The sequence below is a fragment of the Hemiscyllium ocellatum genome, chromosome 35 (genome assembly GCF_020745735.1).
Source record: "Hemiscyllium ocellatum isolate sHemOce1 chromosome 35, sHemOce1.pat.X.cur, whole genome shotgun sequence".
Taxonomy (NCBI): domain Eukaryota; kingdom Metazoa; phylum Chordata; class Chondrichthyes; order Orectolobiformes; family Hemiscylliidae; genus Hemiscyllium; species Hemiscyllium ocellatum.
Window position 1 is genome coordinate 33,629,088 of NC_083435.1, and position 14,597 is coordinate 33,643,684.

General features: G+C 43.8%; 1 protein-coding gene across 1 annotated transcript; it reads left to right on the forward strand.

Annotated features, from left to right (window-relative positions):
- The first annotated feature begins 5,641 nt into the window (after positions 1–5,641).
- On the forward strand, positions 5,642–13,474 carry LOC132832619 (BTB/POZ domain-containing protein 17-like). The gene is made up of 2 exons (XM_060850702.1): positions 5,642–5,660; positions 12,164–13,474. Exon 2 carries the CDS (start codon positions 12,167–12,169, stop codon positions 13,472–13,474), a length of 1,308 nt encoding a protein of 435 aa, XP_060706685.1. The 5' UTR covers positions 5,642–5,660; positions 12,164–12,166.
- Positions 13,475–14,597: the final 1,123 nt, after the last annotated feature.

Here is a 14,597-nt window from a genome sequence, read left to right on the forward strand (position 1 = left end):
TGAGGTTTCAGAGAATGTGTTTCAAATAATTTTGTTGTTCTTGATGATTTGCAGTTCTTCATGGATTTACAGTGTGGAGTTGCTAGATATGTTCAAAGTTTGTCCCCGTTAGCCTGGTGGTCATGCAAATAAAAACACGAGGGAGGATACTCTCAAAGCAAACTTGGGACTTCATCTCCATAATGAATGTGCAGTGCCACTCCTTTCAAAGTTATTATGCTCAGATGCATATGTGACAGGTACGTTTGTGAGAATGAGGTTAAATAAGTTCTTGTTTCACTTTGGTAGCTTCCTTACCATTGTGGAAATTATGTCTTTTAAGACTTGGTCAGTTTATGGACGTTGTTGTATTATTGATTCACTCATAGTGTTGGACATTGATAGTCATTCCATGTTCTTGAGACTCTTAGTGCTTCATGGAATTGCTTTCAACATGGAGGAGCATTGATTCCTCAGTGGTTGGTGGTAATCTGCAGGACATTTCCCTGTTCTTGTTTTAACTTACATCATGATACTTCAGCAGATCTGGAATGGATATTTAATGGAACTTAGACCCACGCTGCCACTCTTGCACACCTGTCCTCACAGTGGATTTGGACTACTGTAATGGTGGTGCTTGGGGTATTGTTCATGAGGTATGATTCCATTAGTGAGACTATAGAAGGCTGATGCTTGACTAGTCTCTGAGACAGCTCTCCCAATTTTGGCACAAATCCCCAGATATAAGTAAGGAGGACTTTGTAGTGTGAATACAGCTGGATTCAAAATTGTAATTTCTGCTGCCCAATTCAAGATAAGATGTCACATCCAATTTTATTACCTCCTCCAAATTTTGTTCTGGATTTTAGGTAGCTTGTTAGGTCATTTCAAGTGGTAATTCAGAGTCATTCCCAATGCTAGAGGCACAGAATTATTTGTAGGCCAAACCAGCGGAGGTTAGCAGACCCCTTGCCCTATATGGGTTTAATGAGCTCCATGAGTTTGTATAGCAATTAATAATCCATCCATTGTGACTACAGAAGAACGTTTTTAATATTGTGAGGAGCAATTACATGGATAAGCTTTTGTCTTAAAATTATCAGAATAATTTTCAGGAATACCAATGAAAATGGGGAAAACAATGCAATGCTTTATGGGGAGGGTTAGCAGGTGGATTCTGATGAGTAAAGTTGTTGCTATTGGAAAATGCACAAAGTTAATGACAACTGAGAGTTAACAGCCAAGCTTTGTTGAAATATAACTCAGATAGATTGATTCTGATTGATCAATGCCTTACTCTGATGAATAAACTAAAGAATAGCTGTCATCTTTTTTGTTGAAACAGATACAGAGTACGTGACATTCTTTCTGTCTGGAAAGAATGGAGCTCTGTGCACTAATAAATGTGGATTCCAATGAGTGTAAGTACCACATCATCAGCCTAATTAACGATCTTAATTTGGTTCTTGGTATCATTCCGAACACAATCATGATTATTTCACAATAAAGTCCAATAAGGATAACATATTTGTTTACATTATGCGGGCTATTGGCCCTTGAATCCTCAAAATTATTCAATAATATCATGGCTGCTTCAATTTCTACTTTCCAAACATTTTCAGTATTTATTCATGGGATGTGGGCATCAATGGCTAGGGTGGCATTGATTGCCCATCCCTAGTTACCCAGAGGGCAGTTTAGATTTAATCACCTTGCTATGGGCCTGGAGAGATAGATAGGTCAGACGAGGTTAGGACAGCAAATTTCCTTCCCTAAAGGACATCAGGGAAATCAATCAATTTTTACAAGAGTCAATCGCGATTGCATCATCACTTTTAGGATAGCTTTCAATTGTTGATTTGGTTTCAATGTTGGATTCAAAGTTCATGAGCTGCCATGGTGAGACATTTAGCTATGTACCCCAGAACATTACAATTGGTTTTTGCAATAATCTGCTGACCTTCCTTCTATGCCATTATTTCCCAATCTACACTGATGCCCTTTGCTTCCCTTTCCTTAAAATGCTGTCTACCTCTACTAAAAATATTCTATGACCCAACGTGCCATATTATCTGAGGCAGATTGTTCTAAAATCGCACAACCATCTGAGAAAGAAAAAAAACTCATCTTTGTCCTGACAGGGAAATGACTAATTTTCAAACCTAGTTCCAGACAAAATTAAGAGAAACTATCCTTTCCATTCTGTAAAGATTTTTTAGGCTCTTTATGCACTTCAATGAAGTCACCCACTGCTGTTCCAAATTTCATTGAAAACAAGTCCAACCTGCCCTAACTATTCTCATGAATCAAGGAATTCTATTCAGGTATCAATATATTAAACCCCCTCTGAAGTGTCCCCAACACATTTACATCTCTACAAACAATTTTCAAGACGGGGTGTCACACATGCTTTAGATGACAGAATCATAGCATCCTTACTTTTATGTTAAATTTCTTGCAATGAAGAACAACATCCCATTCATAATAAAGATAGAACTTGCTAGAGAGAAGTTTCTGCAGAGACAGAAACAGTTAACATATTCTTTTAATCGTTCACGGGATATGAGCATGGCTGACTGACCAGCATTTATTGCTGTCTCTAATTATCTTGGAGAAGGTCTTGGTGAACTGCCTTCTTGAACCACTGCAGTCAACCTGTGTTGTAGGGATAAATAACAAAGGGGAGGCTTGAGTTCTGTTTTCTGGAGTACAAATGATCTTTTTTCAGAGCTCTTCTGCCACATATGTGGGAGAGGCCAGACACCACGCCGAATCTGAAATTCACATTGGACGCAGTTACTCTCTTAATAACAGCTCACGTCAGATGTCTGTGAGACTCAGTTCCCTCGCTCAATATAACATTTTTATACTTTCATGTTACAATGGTTACAAGCAACACTGATGTCGTTGTTAGCCAGTGTTGACCAGTCAATTATCAAGACCCGAGAGTCAACTGCTCACCATTCTCAATCTGGGGTTATGAATGATATTACCATGACACTACAAAAATCTCACATAAAGTGGATCAGATAGTCTGGTCATTGCTGGGTCCATTGTTGCTCGCTATGAAGATAATTGTGGACTTAGTGCCATCAGGACCTGGCTGCAGATGTCAGACTCACAAAGAAATGGTGAAGAGAAGCAGTGGAGAAGTCATTATTCCTTTTCCCCACCCCAGCTGCATAGTACAGGCAAGATTTTGTAGGTCTCAAAAGGGTTAGTAGATTAGTGAGAGAGTAGTTAGGAATGAAAAGGTCCAGTAAGAGGGAGGGAGGGAGTGAGTTGGCAGAAAGGGAGTGGCGGTCCTGATATGTGTTTGTGAAGTGGATTTGGGAGAGTGGCAGAGGTTTGCTGAGTGGTTAAAGACATTACTGGTGTGGGAAAAATTGGGTTTTGTTCGGGTACTAATATTCAGGGAGAGCAGGTAGTTGAGCCAATGCAATTGGGTGGCCCAGGTGTGCTGGGGAGGCCGAGATGAGGGCAGGTGGTGAACAGTTGGCTCTCAGGACTTGACTCAACTGTGTGGTTTGGTATGGTAGGTTCACTGCTATAAACTGGTCTCCACCAGAAATTGACAATGGGATAGTGGTTTAGAATCCAGGTAAGTCTCATATAAAAATGCCCAGTGATGGAGATGATTGTTGCACTGAAAATGTGACCAAATTTCAAAAACAAAGTCTGGGCAATTACTACCAATTGGTGTTGGTTCGGACTTGTAAACACTCTCACAGCAAAACAATGGAGAATGTATAAACATTCACTGCTGTGATGCTGTTCTCTTTTGAGACTAATTAAGTTTAAGATGTACACAAAGTATTCAAGTGATTGTGAATAGTTAACATTGAGTAGCTTGGTAAGGAATTTACAGAGGTAAAAACAATGACTGCAGATGCTGGAAACCAGATTCTGGATCAGTGGTACTGGAAGAGCACAGCAGTTCAGGCAGCATCCAATGAGCAGCGAAATCGACGTTTCGGGCAAAAGCCCTTCATCAGGAATAAAGGCAGTGATCCTGAAAGCGTGGAGAGGTAAGCTAGGGGAGGGTGGGGGCGGGGAGAGAGTAGCATAGAGTACAATGGGTAAGAGGGGGAGGAGACGAAGGTGATAGGTCTGGGAGGAGAGGGTGGAGTGGATAGGTGGAAAAGGAGCTAGGCAGGTTAGACAAGTCCAGACAAGTCATGTGTTCAGTGCTGAGCTGGAAATTTGAAAGTAGGATGAGGTGGGGGAAGGGGAAATGAGGAAGCTGTTGAAGTCCACATTGATGTCCTGGGGTTGAAGAGGTCCGAGGCGGAAGATGAGGCATTCTTCCTCCAGGCGTCTGGTGGTGAGGGAGCGGCGGTGAAGGAGGCCCAGAACCTCCATGTCCTCGGCAGAGTGAGAGGGGGAGTTGAAATGTTGGGCCACGGGGCGGTATGGTTGATTGGTGCGGGTGTCTTGGAGATGTTCCCTAAAGCGCTCTGCTAGGAGGCGCCCAGTCTCCCTAATGTAGAGGAGACCGCTTCCGGAGCAACGGATACAATAAATGATATTAGTGGATGTGCAGGTAAAACTTTGATGGATGTGGAAGTCTCCTTTAGGGCCTTGGATAGAGGCAAGAGAGGAGGTGTGGGCACAGGTTTTACAGTTCCTGCGGTGGCAGGGGAAAGTGCCAGGATGGCAGGGTGGGTCAGAGGGGGGCGTGGACCTGACCAGGTAGTCACGGAGGGAACGGTCTTTGCGGAAGGCGGAAAGGGATGGGGAGGGAAATATATCCCTGGTAGTGGGGTCTTTTTGGAGGTGGCGGAAATTCCAGAGGTTAGTTTCAAAGCAGAGAATAGACAGGCCCAACATGATAAAGCAAGTAAAATTAAAGATGCACAAATAAAGGCATACAGGGATCATAAAGACTGATAAGGACTAGAGGAGGTTAGAGATATGGGGAAAGATTTGGAAACAACAATGTATATTTCAAACTGAAGTGCTCTTGAGTATGAGTATTGATTGGAGCAGCAGCTGAGCTGAGCCAGAAGTCGACATTAGTACATACGTGAAAGGAGGGTATCTTGAAGATATGAGGAAATAGATCAAAATTTCGGTTCAGGGTCCAATTTGACTGTAGAGTGGCAAAGAGTCTTGCTCAATGCCAGAAACCAACAATGGATGAGGTAGGCTGGAGTCCACCGCAAGGGAAAAAGGCTCATTGATCGTGCTAATACTTAACTGTCATACATTTAAAAATCACACAACACCAGGTTATATTCCAACAGGTTTAATTGGAGGCACTAGCTTTCGGAGCTGTGACAAAGCCTGTGCCTCCAAATAAAGCTGTGAGACTAGAACATGGCGTTGTGTGATTTTTACTTTGTTCATCCCGGACCAACACCGGCACTTCCAAATCATAATCGTTGTAAATTTTTGTTGTATTACCAAAAAAGAGAAAATGCTGGAAAATCTCAGCAAGTCTGTTGGATTACCTCCGTGTTCTTTCTTTAGGTGAGGCAGCCTGTGATCTAATTTCACACAATTAAAACTTCTGTACAAATGTTAATTTTTTTTTTCGGTTGTTTCTAGTGGTTTCCATGAGGTGCTGTTCTCGTTAAAAAAAATCATGCAAAGAAATGAAACTGAAAGCAAAACGCTGACTTCCTCCCTGCTGCTTAACCGTCTTCAGCTGTAAATTCATTCAAACGTTCAAGTCATTGGTGAGTGCTAACTTCTTTCATATAGGAAGAATTAAATCAAAATCTTGCGAAAAAGACTTGTTATAAAACTCTGCAAAAGTAGAGGGGAGTTGGAAATTGAGAAAGAAATACAATGTGGGTCGATGGTGTAGGTGGGATAGACTGACAGAGAGTGGGAGAAAGAGAGAGAGACAGCGAAAACAAAATGTCATCCAGAAATCTCAGCAGAGATAGAGAAAGACAAGCAGACGAAGGGAGTTACTGAGAATAGGGAATAGCGGGGAAGGAAGATAAAGAAACAGACATACATACACCTAAAGTCAGAGACACATTGAGAATGAGAGACAGAGATACAGACAGATACAAAGCACAGGCAGCGTGAGAGAGAGAGTCAAGGACACAAAGAAAGTAAAGAAATAGAGAGAAAAAGAGGAAGATGATCACAGACAAATAGAAAACAAAACTCATGAGTTGCATGGAACACTTTGGAGCGTTTCTCCCTGTGAGGCTGAGTGAGTTTTCTTGCCTTATCTTAGCAAACTAGTTCCATTAATTACCTCAAAAGCAAAAGTTGCTGGAAGGGCTCAACAGGTCTGGCAGCATCTGTGCAGAGAAATCAGAGTTAATGTTTCGGGTCCGGTGATCCTTCCTCAGAACTGATGGTAGTTAGGAAAATGTCGATTTTGATGCAGGGAGGAGGGAGGGGTAAAGAGTAAAGGATAGGTGAAGGGGGAAGGAGCCCAACGAGAGAGAGAAGAGCCTTTGGACAGACAAAGGAGTCAATAATGATCTGGCGAGGAGGGTGAATAGCTGTTAATGGAAACCGTGAGTAGCTAACAATGGCTTGTGCATAATAGCAGACGATAGGATCACAAGGAGAAAATGAGGACTGCAGATGCTGGAGCTCAGAGTCCAGAGTGTGGCGCTGGAAAAGCACAGCAGGTCTGGCAGCATCCGAGGAGCAGGAGAATCAATGTTGTAGGCATAAGCCCTTCATCAGGAATGAGTCTTGTTTAAAAATTAATTGGGGGAAGGGTGGAGTTCGGGGGAAGATCATCTCCTGCATCCATTGCACCCGATGTGATCTCCACTACATCGGGGAGACAGGACGCCTTCTTGCGGATCTGGGACACCTGCACCCACCAACCCCACTGCTCCATGGCTGAACACTTCAATACCCCCCTCCCACTCCATCAAGGACATGCAGGTCCTGGGCCTCCTCCACCGCCAAACTGTTACCACCTGACGCCTGGAGGAGGTATGCATCATATTCTGCCTTGGGACCCTGTAGCCACGCAGGCTAAAGGTGGATTTCAACAGCTTCCTCATTTCCCTTCCCTCCACATTATCCCAGTCCCAAGCCTCCAACTCTGCACCGCCTTCCAGATCCATCCATCACTCCCCCTTCTGACCTATCTCCTTCTCCCTCACCGACATCCACCTATCGCTTTCCCAGCTACCTAAACACCACCCACCTCCCATTTATCTCTCAGGCCCGACCCATAAGCCTCATTCTTGATGAAGGGCTAAAGCCTGAAACATCGATTCTCCTGCTCTTCGGAAGCTGCCTGAGCTGCTGTGCTGTTTCAGTACTACACTCTCGATGGGAGCACAAGGACTGTTGTGCGTGGGGTGGGGGCTAGGACATAGGGGACTTTAAGCCCTAAAGTTATTGAACTCAATTTTGTGTCCAGAAGGCTGCAGCGTCCCATGCTGTAAACTGAGGTGGTGTTCTTCCAGCTTTGCTGGACCACTGCAGCTAGCCTGAGAATAGGGTGGTGAGTTGACATGGCAACTGGAAGCTGGGGGTCTTGTAGGTGTTCTGCAAAGCCATCACACAGTCAATGCGGTGTTTCCCCAGTGTAGAGGAAACTACATTGTGAGCAGCGAGTGCAGTGGACAAGATTGTGTGAATGAGAAAGTGAGGACTACAAAGCACAGCAGGTCAGGCAGCTTTCCTGATGCAGGGCCTATGCATGAAACATTAACTCGCCTGCTCCTCAGATGCTGCCTGACCTGCTGTGCTTTTCCAGTGTCACACTTTTTGACCCGAGATTGTGTGAAGTGCAGGTGAAGCTCTGCCTCACCTGGAAGATATGTTTGTGCCCTTGGATTCTGAGGAGAGAGGAGGTAAATGGGCAGGTGTAACAACTTCAGTAGTTACAGGGGAGGGTGCAATCAGACTGTTGGGGGTGTTGAGAGTGAAGGAAGAGTGAACCAGTGTGTCCCAGAGAGAAAAGTCATTGTAGATGGCAAACAGAGGGCTGAAGTGTGGGAGATGGGGCAGATCTGGTTGAGGGGTCCTGCCGACAACAGTGCTTGCTTGAGGAAAAAGGTGGACATTTCGGAGCCTTGCCAAAGTTTGCATTATCGAAACATATGCAACGGAGACGGAGCAACAGGGGGAAATGCAATAGAATCTTTACAGGAAGCAGGGTCTGAGGATGTATAGTCCAGGTAGCTGTGGGAGTCAGTACATTTATATCAGTGACCAGTCTATCCTCAGAAATGGAAACAGAGATGTTGAAGAAACAAAAGGGGGGGTGGAAATCAGAGATGCAGCATGTGAAAGCGAGGGCAGGATGGAAACTGGAAGCAAAATCAGTAAACTTTTCTAATTCCAGATGAGAGAGGGAAGCAGCAGCAATTATATCATCGATATGTCAGAGAAAAAGTTGTGAGGGGGACCAGAGGATGACTGGAATAAGGAATATTCCACATACCCCACTCTGAGACAAGCATAACAAGGGTCCAGGCGGATACCCATGGGCACCCTCTAACCTGAAGAAAATGAAAGGAGTTAGAAGAGAAGTTGTTCATGGTGAGGACGTGCTCAGCCAGGCGGACAAGGATGGTGGCGAATGGGGAGAGTTCAGGCCTTTGTTCCGGGAAGAAGTGGAGATCCCTGAGAGTAACCGGATGGGTGATGGTCATGCAGAGGGATTGCACTCCATGGGGAAGAGGAGGTAGCTGGAACCTTCAAACTGGAAATGAGCTCTCAGGGGCAGGAGCATATAGAAGCAATGGGTCTGCCTTGGCACTCCTGTTTGTGGATTTACAGGAGGAAGTAGAAGCGAGCTCTTCCATCAGTTTGGAGGCAGTGAGGAGGAGATCACCAGGTGAAATGAGGTTCCATGACGGGGTCATGGACCAGGGGGAGATAACAGGAGATAACAGAGAGCTGGTGCTCAGCCTCTGCAATGTAGAATACACCAGATTAAAACAGCACTAATTACCTACCCATCTCTAAGGCATCTCTGATGTCTAATTTCCAACTCATTCTACCATGTCGTTCCATAACTACACATCACTTTGGGTATCTGCTAAGGCACAGGCATCCCCTATGCCCATGCCACCCTTAAAGCCTTGTGCATTTGGACTAGCACACAGGGTCTTTGTCTGTCTCTACTCCTGCACTGCCTCTTACTAATCTCATTCTCTGTCGCTGGCAGGATTGAATGCAAGCTTTCCCACACTTTGTCTACAGATCCACCTTCCACACGCTCCCCTACCCCCAGACCCCAGTCAGAACTCTGAACCTCCACAGCATGGACCATACATGCCTTCTGTATTGCCTCCTCAGTCATTCGGTATTCCCAACCCCATTTTCCACTCATGCCACCCATGTAGATCATGTCATCCCATTGCAGGAGAAGACACAACCCTAACAGGGCAGAGATTGCATCTCTATTTGGAGGGGTGCCTGACATCCACAACCTCACCTACTCCTCCCAGGAAAACTGGGACTGCCATTGTGGGAATACAAAAAGCATACATATCCCGCCAACTGGGTAGATATCACTCTTCATCCCACTGAGATCTCATATGAACCCAGCTGTCCCCCTCAATCAATCATTTTTACTACTTCTAATGACTGACCGTGACACCTTCCCTCTCTTTCATTCCAGCAAACATTCATAATGGACTTGAATCATCAATCTGAGTTCACTCTCCACAGATGCTTTCAGACCTGCTGAGGTACTCTGGCACTCTTTGTATTGCTTCAGATTTCTAGCATCTTATGCATTTTGCTTTTAATCCTTTTTCTCTTGAAGAATCTGCTAGCCTGTCCTTAACTTCTGCTGAGAAATGCCTGGTTCCCACAAAAGTGCCACTCTCAACCTCTGAGGACGGGCGTACAGAGGCCTCTGAGGAAGCATCAGCATGGCCCCCTCCTGCAGCTCTATCTTGTCAAGATGCTGAAACCTCAAGAGGAGCTGTAGGTACAGAGAGTGTGGGTATCCAATTTGGTGAGCACCTCACAACAACAGCTCCATAGCTAGTCCAAGTAAGAAATGGCCCAGGCCACTGGCACTCAGAGAACTGAAGGCGATGAGGCATCTGCTCAGCCTCAAGCAGGAGTAGACCCTGTGATATTGACAATAAGGGACTTCATCCAAATGCTCAAAGCTGACCAGCAGTGGAAGACAGGCACATGGGCTGCAATACTCCTCATTGCCCAGAAGCTGCATTAAATGCAGTAAACCCTGTGACCATTTGACTGCCATCTCAGGTGGATTGGTGGCTGCCAAGGTGAGCTAGGCCCAGCATGCTCAGAGGCTGTTTGCGAGAGGCAGCCGTCTGCATTCCATCGCCCCACACATTGATATCTAGGACTCAAGCCATGGCAACGGGGGTGGGGGACACTGGTTACAATTTGCATTCACCCTCTTCACAAAGAGACAGGGTGGTGTCATGAGGCACCCAGCCACATGTGGAAACATGAAGGTCCCTCTTCACTTTGTACTCAAGTCACTGCAGAGGTGACCAGACCTTCAACCGCCACCTGACCCCAGCTTGGAAGATCAAGCCCAAGAGGATCAATGTGCCTCTGGCCTGTCCAGACACAATTGCCCCAGGGTTGTCCCAACCAAAACTCCAGAATTCATGACACACTTATCCTTCCTTATTCACAAACACAGAGAATGTGTTTCGACTTTTCAAGAAAGGTGGAAAAGATAAACAAAGGAATACAGACCAGTGAGTCTCACATCAGCGGTAGGGAAACTATTGAAGAAAATTCTGAATGAGCGACAAGGTTTGTTTAAGGATAATCAGATTGGCTCTGTCAGAGGAGGTCATGCCTAATAAATTTAATTAGAGCTTAAAAAGTGTTGCTGGAGAAGCGCAGCAGGTCAGGTAGCATCAAAGGAACAGGAGAATCCGACTTATCACCATCAGCTTAATCTTGTTCCACTATCGTATTCCCAGCGCCCCTCCCCCAAGTCCCTCCTCCCTATCTTTTATCTTAGCCTGCTTGGCACACCCTCCTCATTCCTGAAGAAGGGCTTATGCCCGAAACATCGATTCTCCTGTTCCTTTGATGCTGCCTGACCTGCTGCGCTTTTCCAGCAACACATTTTTAAGCTCTGATCTGCAGCATCTGCAGTCCTCACTTTCTCCTAATACATTTGATTGCATTTTTGAAGAGGTGATCAGGTTTGTAGATAAACAGGGTACACGTTATTATAGGTCTTTCAGCTCCACTATCAAGGTTTAGACTATCTCTCCTTCTGTGCATCTCTGGATCACCTGACCCTCTTACTTAAAGGGGCAGCACACATCCAACCACATTCATCACAGTATGAGAGAGAGAGAGAGAGTGGCAGTCAAAGGCTGTTTGTGTGATTGGAGGCTGATGTGTAGTGATGTATTACAGGAAGTAGTGCTGGGTGCTTTATTGATTGTGCTTTATATCAATGATATGGATAAGAATGTGAAGAGGGATAGTAATTAAGTTTGCAAAAGACACAAAGATTGACCAGGTGGTGATAGTAAGGAAGAAAGACTTAGGTTACAGGAAGACAAAGATGGATTGGTCAGATGGGCATCTAAATAGCAGAGTGAATTTAACCCAGAAAATTGTGAGGTGATGGACATTAGAAGAAGTAAGAATACAAAGTAGTACTCAAGGAATGGCAGGAAAATAGGAAACTCAGAAAACCAAAGGGATTTTTGGATATTTACAACAGATTCCAGAAGGTAGCACAACAGGTTAATTGGCTGTTTAAGAAGCCATTCAGGACACAACTTTATCAATTATAATAGAAGTTACATGTGCAGCATCATACTGCTTGTGAAAAACAAAAATGAAGATGATTTTGAGTTGGGCTGGCCCTTGTCAGACTTCATGTCTGCTTCTGCCACATATCTCACCAGAACCCTTGTCACTCAAACCCCGATAAGATTCCCCTATAGACACATCAGCAAAACACAAAATGTGATAGCAAAGATGGAAGGCGAGACAAAAAGACAGAGGGAGACCAAGAAAGAAAGGTCAAATAAGTATAAGAAACAGACTCGGGAGCAGAGAGAGAAAAAAAAGTCAGCAAAAAAGAGAAAAGATAGCAGACAGAGGGCTAACAAAGGTAGGGACAGACAGATATAGAGGACAAAAGACAGTGACAAAAACAGTCATGGAGGAGAGGCAAAGCCAAAGACAGTGACAGCAAAGGCAGACAGAGAAGACGGAACATCTGGTCACTTTGCATTGTTAACTCTGTTCTTTTTCCCTTTTCTGCCAGGTGATGGATGCAAACGTGCCCTCAGAGACTCTGCAGCATCAGAGTAAACTGATGGAGACCATCTCCAAACTTTTCAACAATAATCAACTCAGTGACATCAATTTGATGGTGAACTGTAAGCTTGCCCTGAAAGCTCACAGATTTGTCTTGGCTGTGCACAGTGATGTCTTCAAATCCATGCTCGACAGTGAACGTTGGCCTGATTCTGTAGACCATGTTGTTCACCTGACTGAGGACGAGGACTGTCTTGCCCACTTTGAAGAATTTGTGAGTTACCTCTACAGTGGGACAATCACACTCGACACTGAGAATGTGCTACCCCTTCACGTTTTATCAGAGAAGTACAACGTCCAGGAGCTGAGAGAAAGTACTCAGAGCTTCATGTTAGTTAATGTGACATCCCCAAGCACTTATAACCATGCCATTACTTGGCACAAATATGCCAACCTGATTGGCCTTCGCCAACTGGAAGAAGAATGCCTTAAGTTTATAACCTGGAATACCAACACTGTGATCAAGTCACCAGACTGGACACTGTTAGAACCATATCAACTCTCTGCACTGCTCCAAAGATCCGACATGGTGGTCGAAGATGAAGTGGTCCTTTTTCAAGCCCTGGTGAGTTGGCTCTCCCTGCATCCAAACTATGCTGAGGAAATGTTGGCCCATATTAGGTATCCGATGATGCCTCCTGAGAAACTGTTTGACCTGTTAAGCCCGGGAAGCCTACCTGACAGCATTGCATCCTACCTCTGCCGGGAAAGCCTGCTGGTCTACCAAGCTCATGTCTTGTCAATGGAAACCATTAGCCAACGCAACAATATGGCTGCCAATCCTTTTACCATGAGGATTTACACTTCAGAAAGGTTCAGCCAAGTTTGGGACATCTCGGGATATAAAACAATGAATAAAATTGCTCTTAGTAAATGTTTATCTACAAGACATTTCCAACTGAAAACTGAATGGAATGTCAACTATTCTCCAAAAGGTCATCAGATTTTAAACTACACGCACCATATATATCTTCCTGAAGTTGTGCAAGATGATGACTTTTCGACATTAACTGTCAGGCTGGGAAGCTGTGAACCAGCAGACATGAAGCACACTCACAAGATATGTATCCTGCTCTACCAGTGTATCAATAGTCAGTGGTTTGTGGGTGATGTCCAGACCCTTGAGGTTCCACATACAGGGGAAGCTAAAATAAATGATCTGATCCCCTTATCAAAGAGGGACAGATACATTAGTAATGGCACCATGAAGGTACATCTCATCACTCAAACCAATTGGGAAAATGAAGAAGAAATATAGTGAAGTATCATATCCAACTCTTTGGTAATACACTTTAAAATGGATGAGGCATTTCAGTTATGCTGAGAGATTGTTTTTCCTAAAGCAGATATGGTAAAGATGATATTTCATAGAAATGTTCAATATTCTGAAGGGTTTTGACTGATAAATTGCAAAGGAATAATTTCTTTTCACAGAAGCATGTGGAACCAGACAATACAGATTTCAAGTGATTAACACAAAAACATGAGGATTACTAAGACTTTTTTAATGCAATAAGTTCTGATCAGAACTATAGTGTTTAAAAGAGTGATAGAAATAAAATCAATAATAAGGAATTTGGGGAATCGGATAAATATATTAAATTAAAAGACACCTACCTGCTCTTGTCCAAAGAGCAGAGGAATAAGAATCTTTTGCAATGAGCATAGACAGAATAGTTTGAAAAGCCAGACTCATTCTCAAGTCTCTTTCCAACCGTTGGATTTAAGAAGTTTTTTTGTGCTTCATAACACTATTTCTTCAGCCAAGAATCTTTAATTCTTTTGTAAAAATAAATTTCACAACTTGTCACGCCATCTTGAAAGATTTGTGTGAAACCTCATCCAGGAACTTGAATCATCTTTGAGACGTGAATGAACATAAAGCAGTTGAGAGAAATCAATGTAGCAGATGCTGATCCATCAGAAGATGAAATGTAATGTCACCTGAAGGAATTTGGACAGTACCTGAATTAAATGCTGGAGGAATTGAACTGATTGTTCACAGAATATTAGAGAAATAAATATCTTCAAACTGATCTCTTTAGGGACCAGTGAATTCTGCCTTTAGAATGCTGTGTAGCATAATTGGAGTTTTATGATGGGGCTTCACCTTATTGGCACCACAACCCTTCGTGTGGTGAGTGTTGCTCTTGACATCCTCTTGGACATTTTTCAAATAACATCAAGCCTAATTGGGAGTTATAGCTAAACCAAACCAGATAAGTATGGCAAAAGATACTTCCCTGAAGGATGTTAAACAAGATAATATGATCAGCGTTATTAAGACAATTTTTTTATTGTGGTTTTATTTAATTGAATTCATATTTGCCCAAGTAAAACTGAAACCCTTCTAAGCAGTTGTCAACAACTCTGACTGTTTA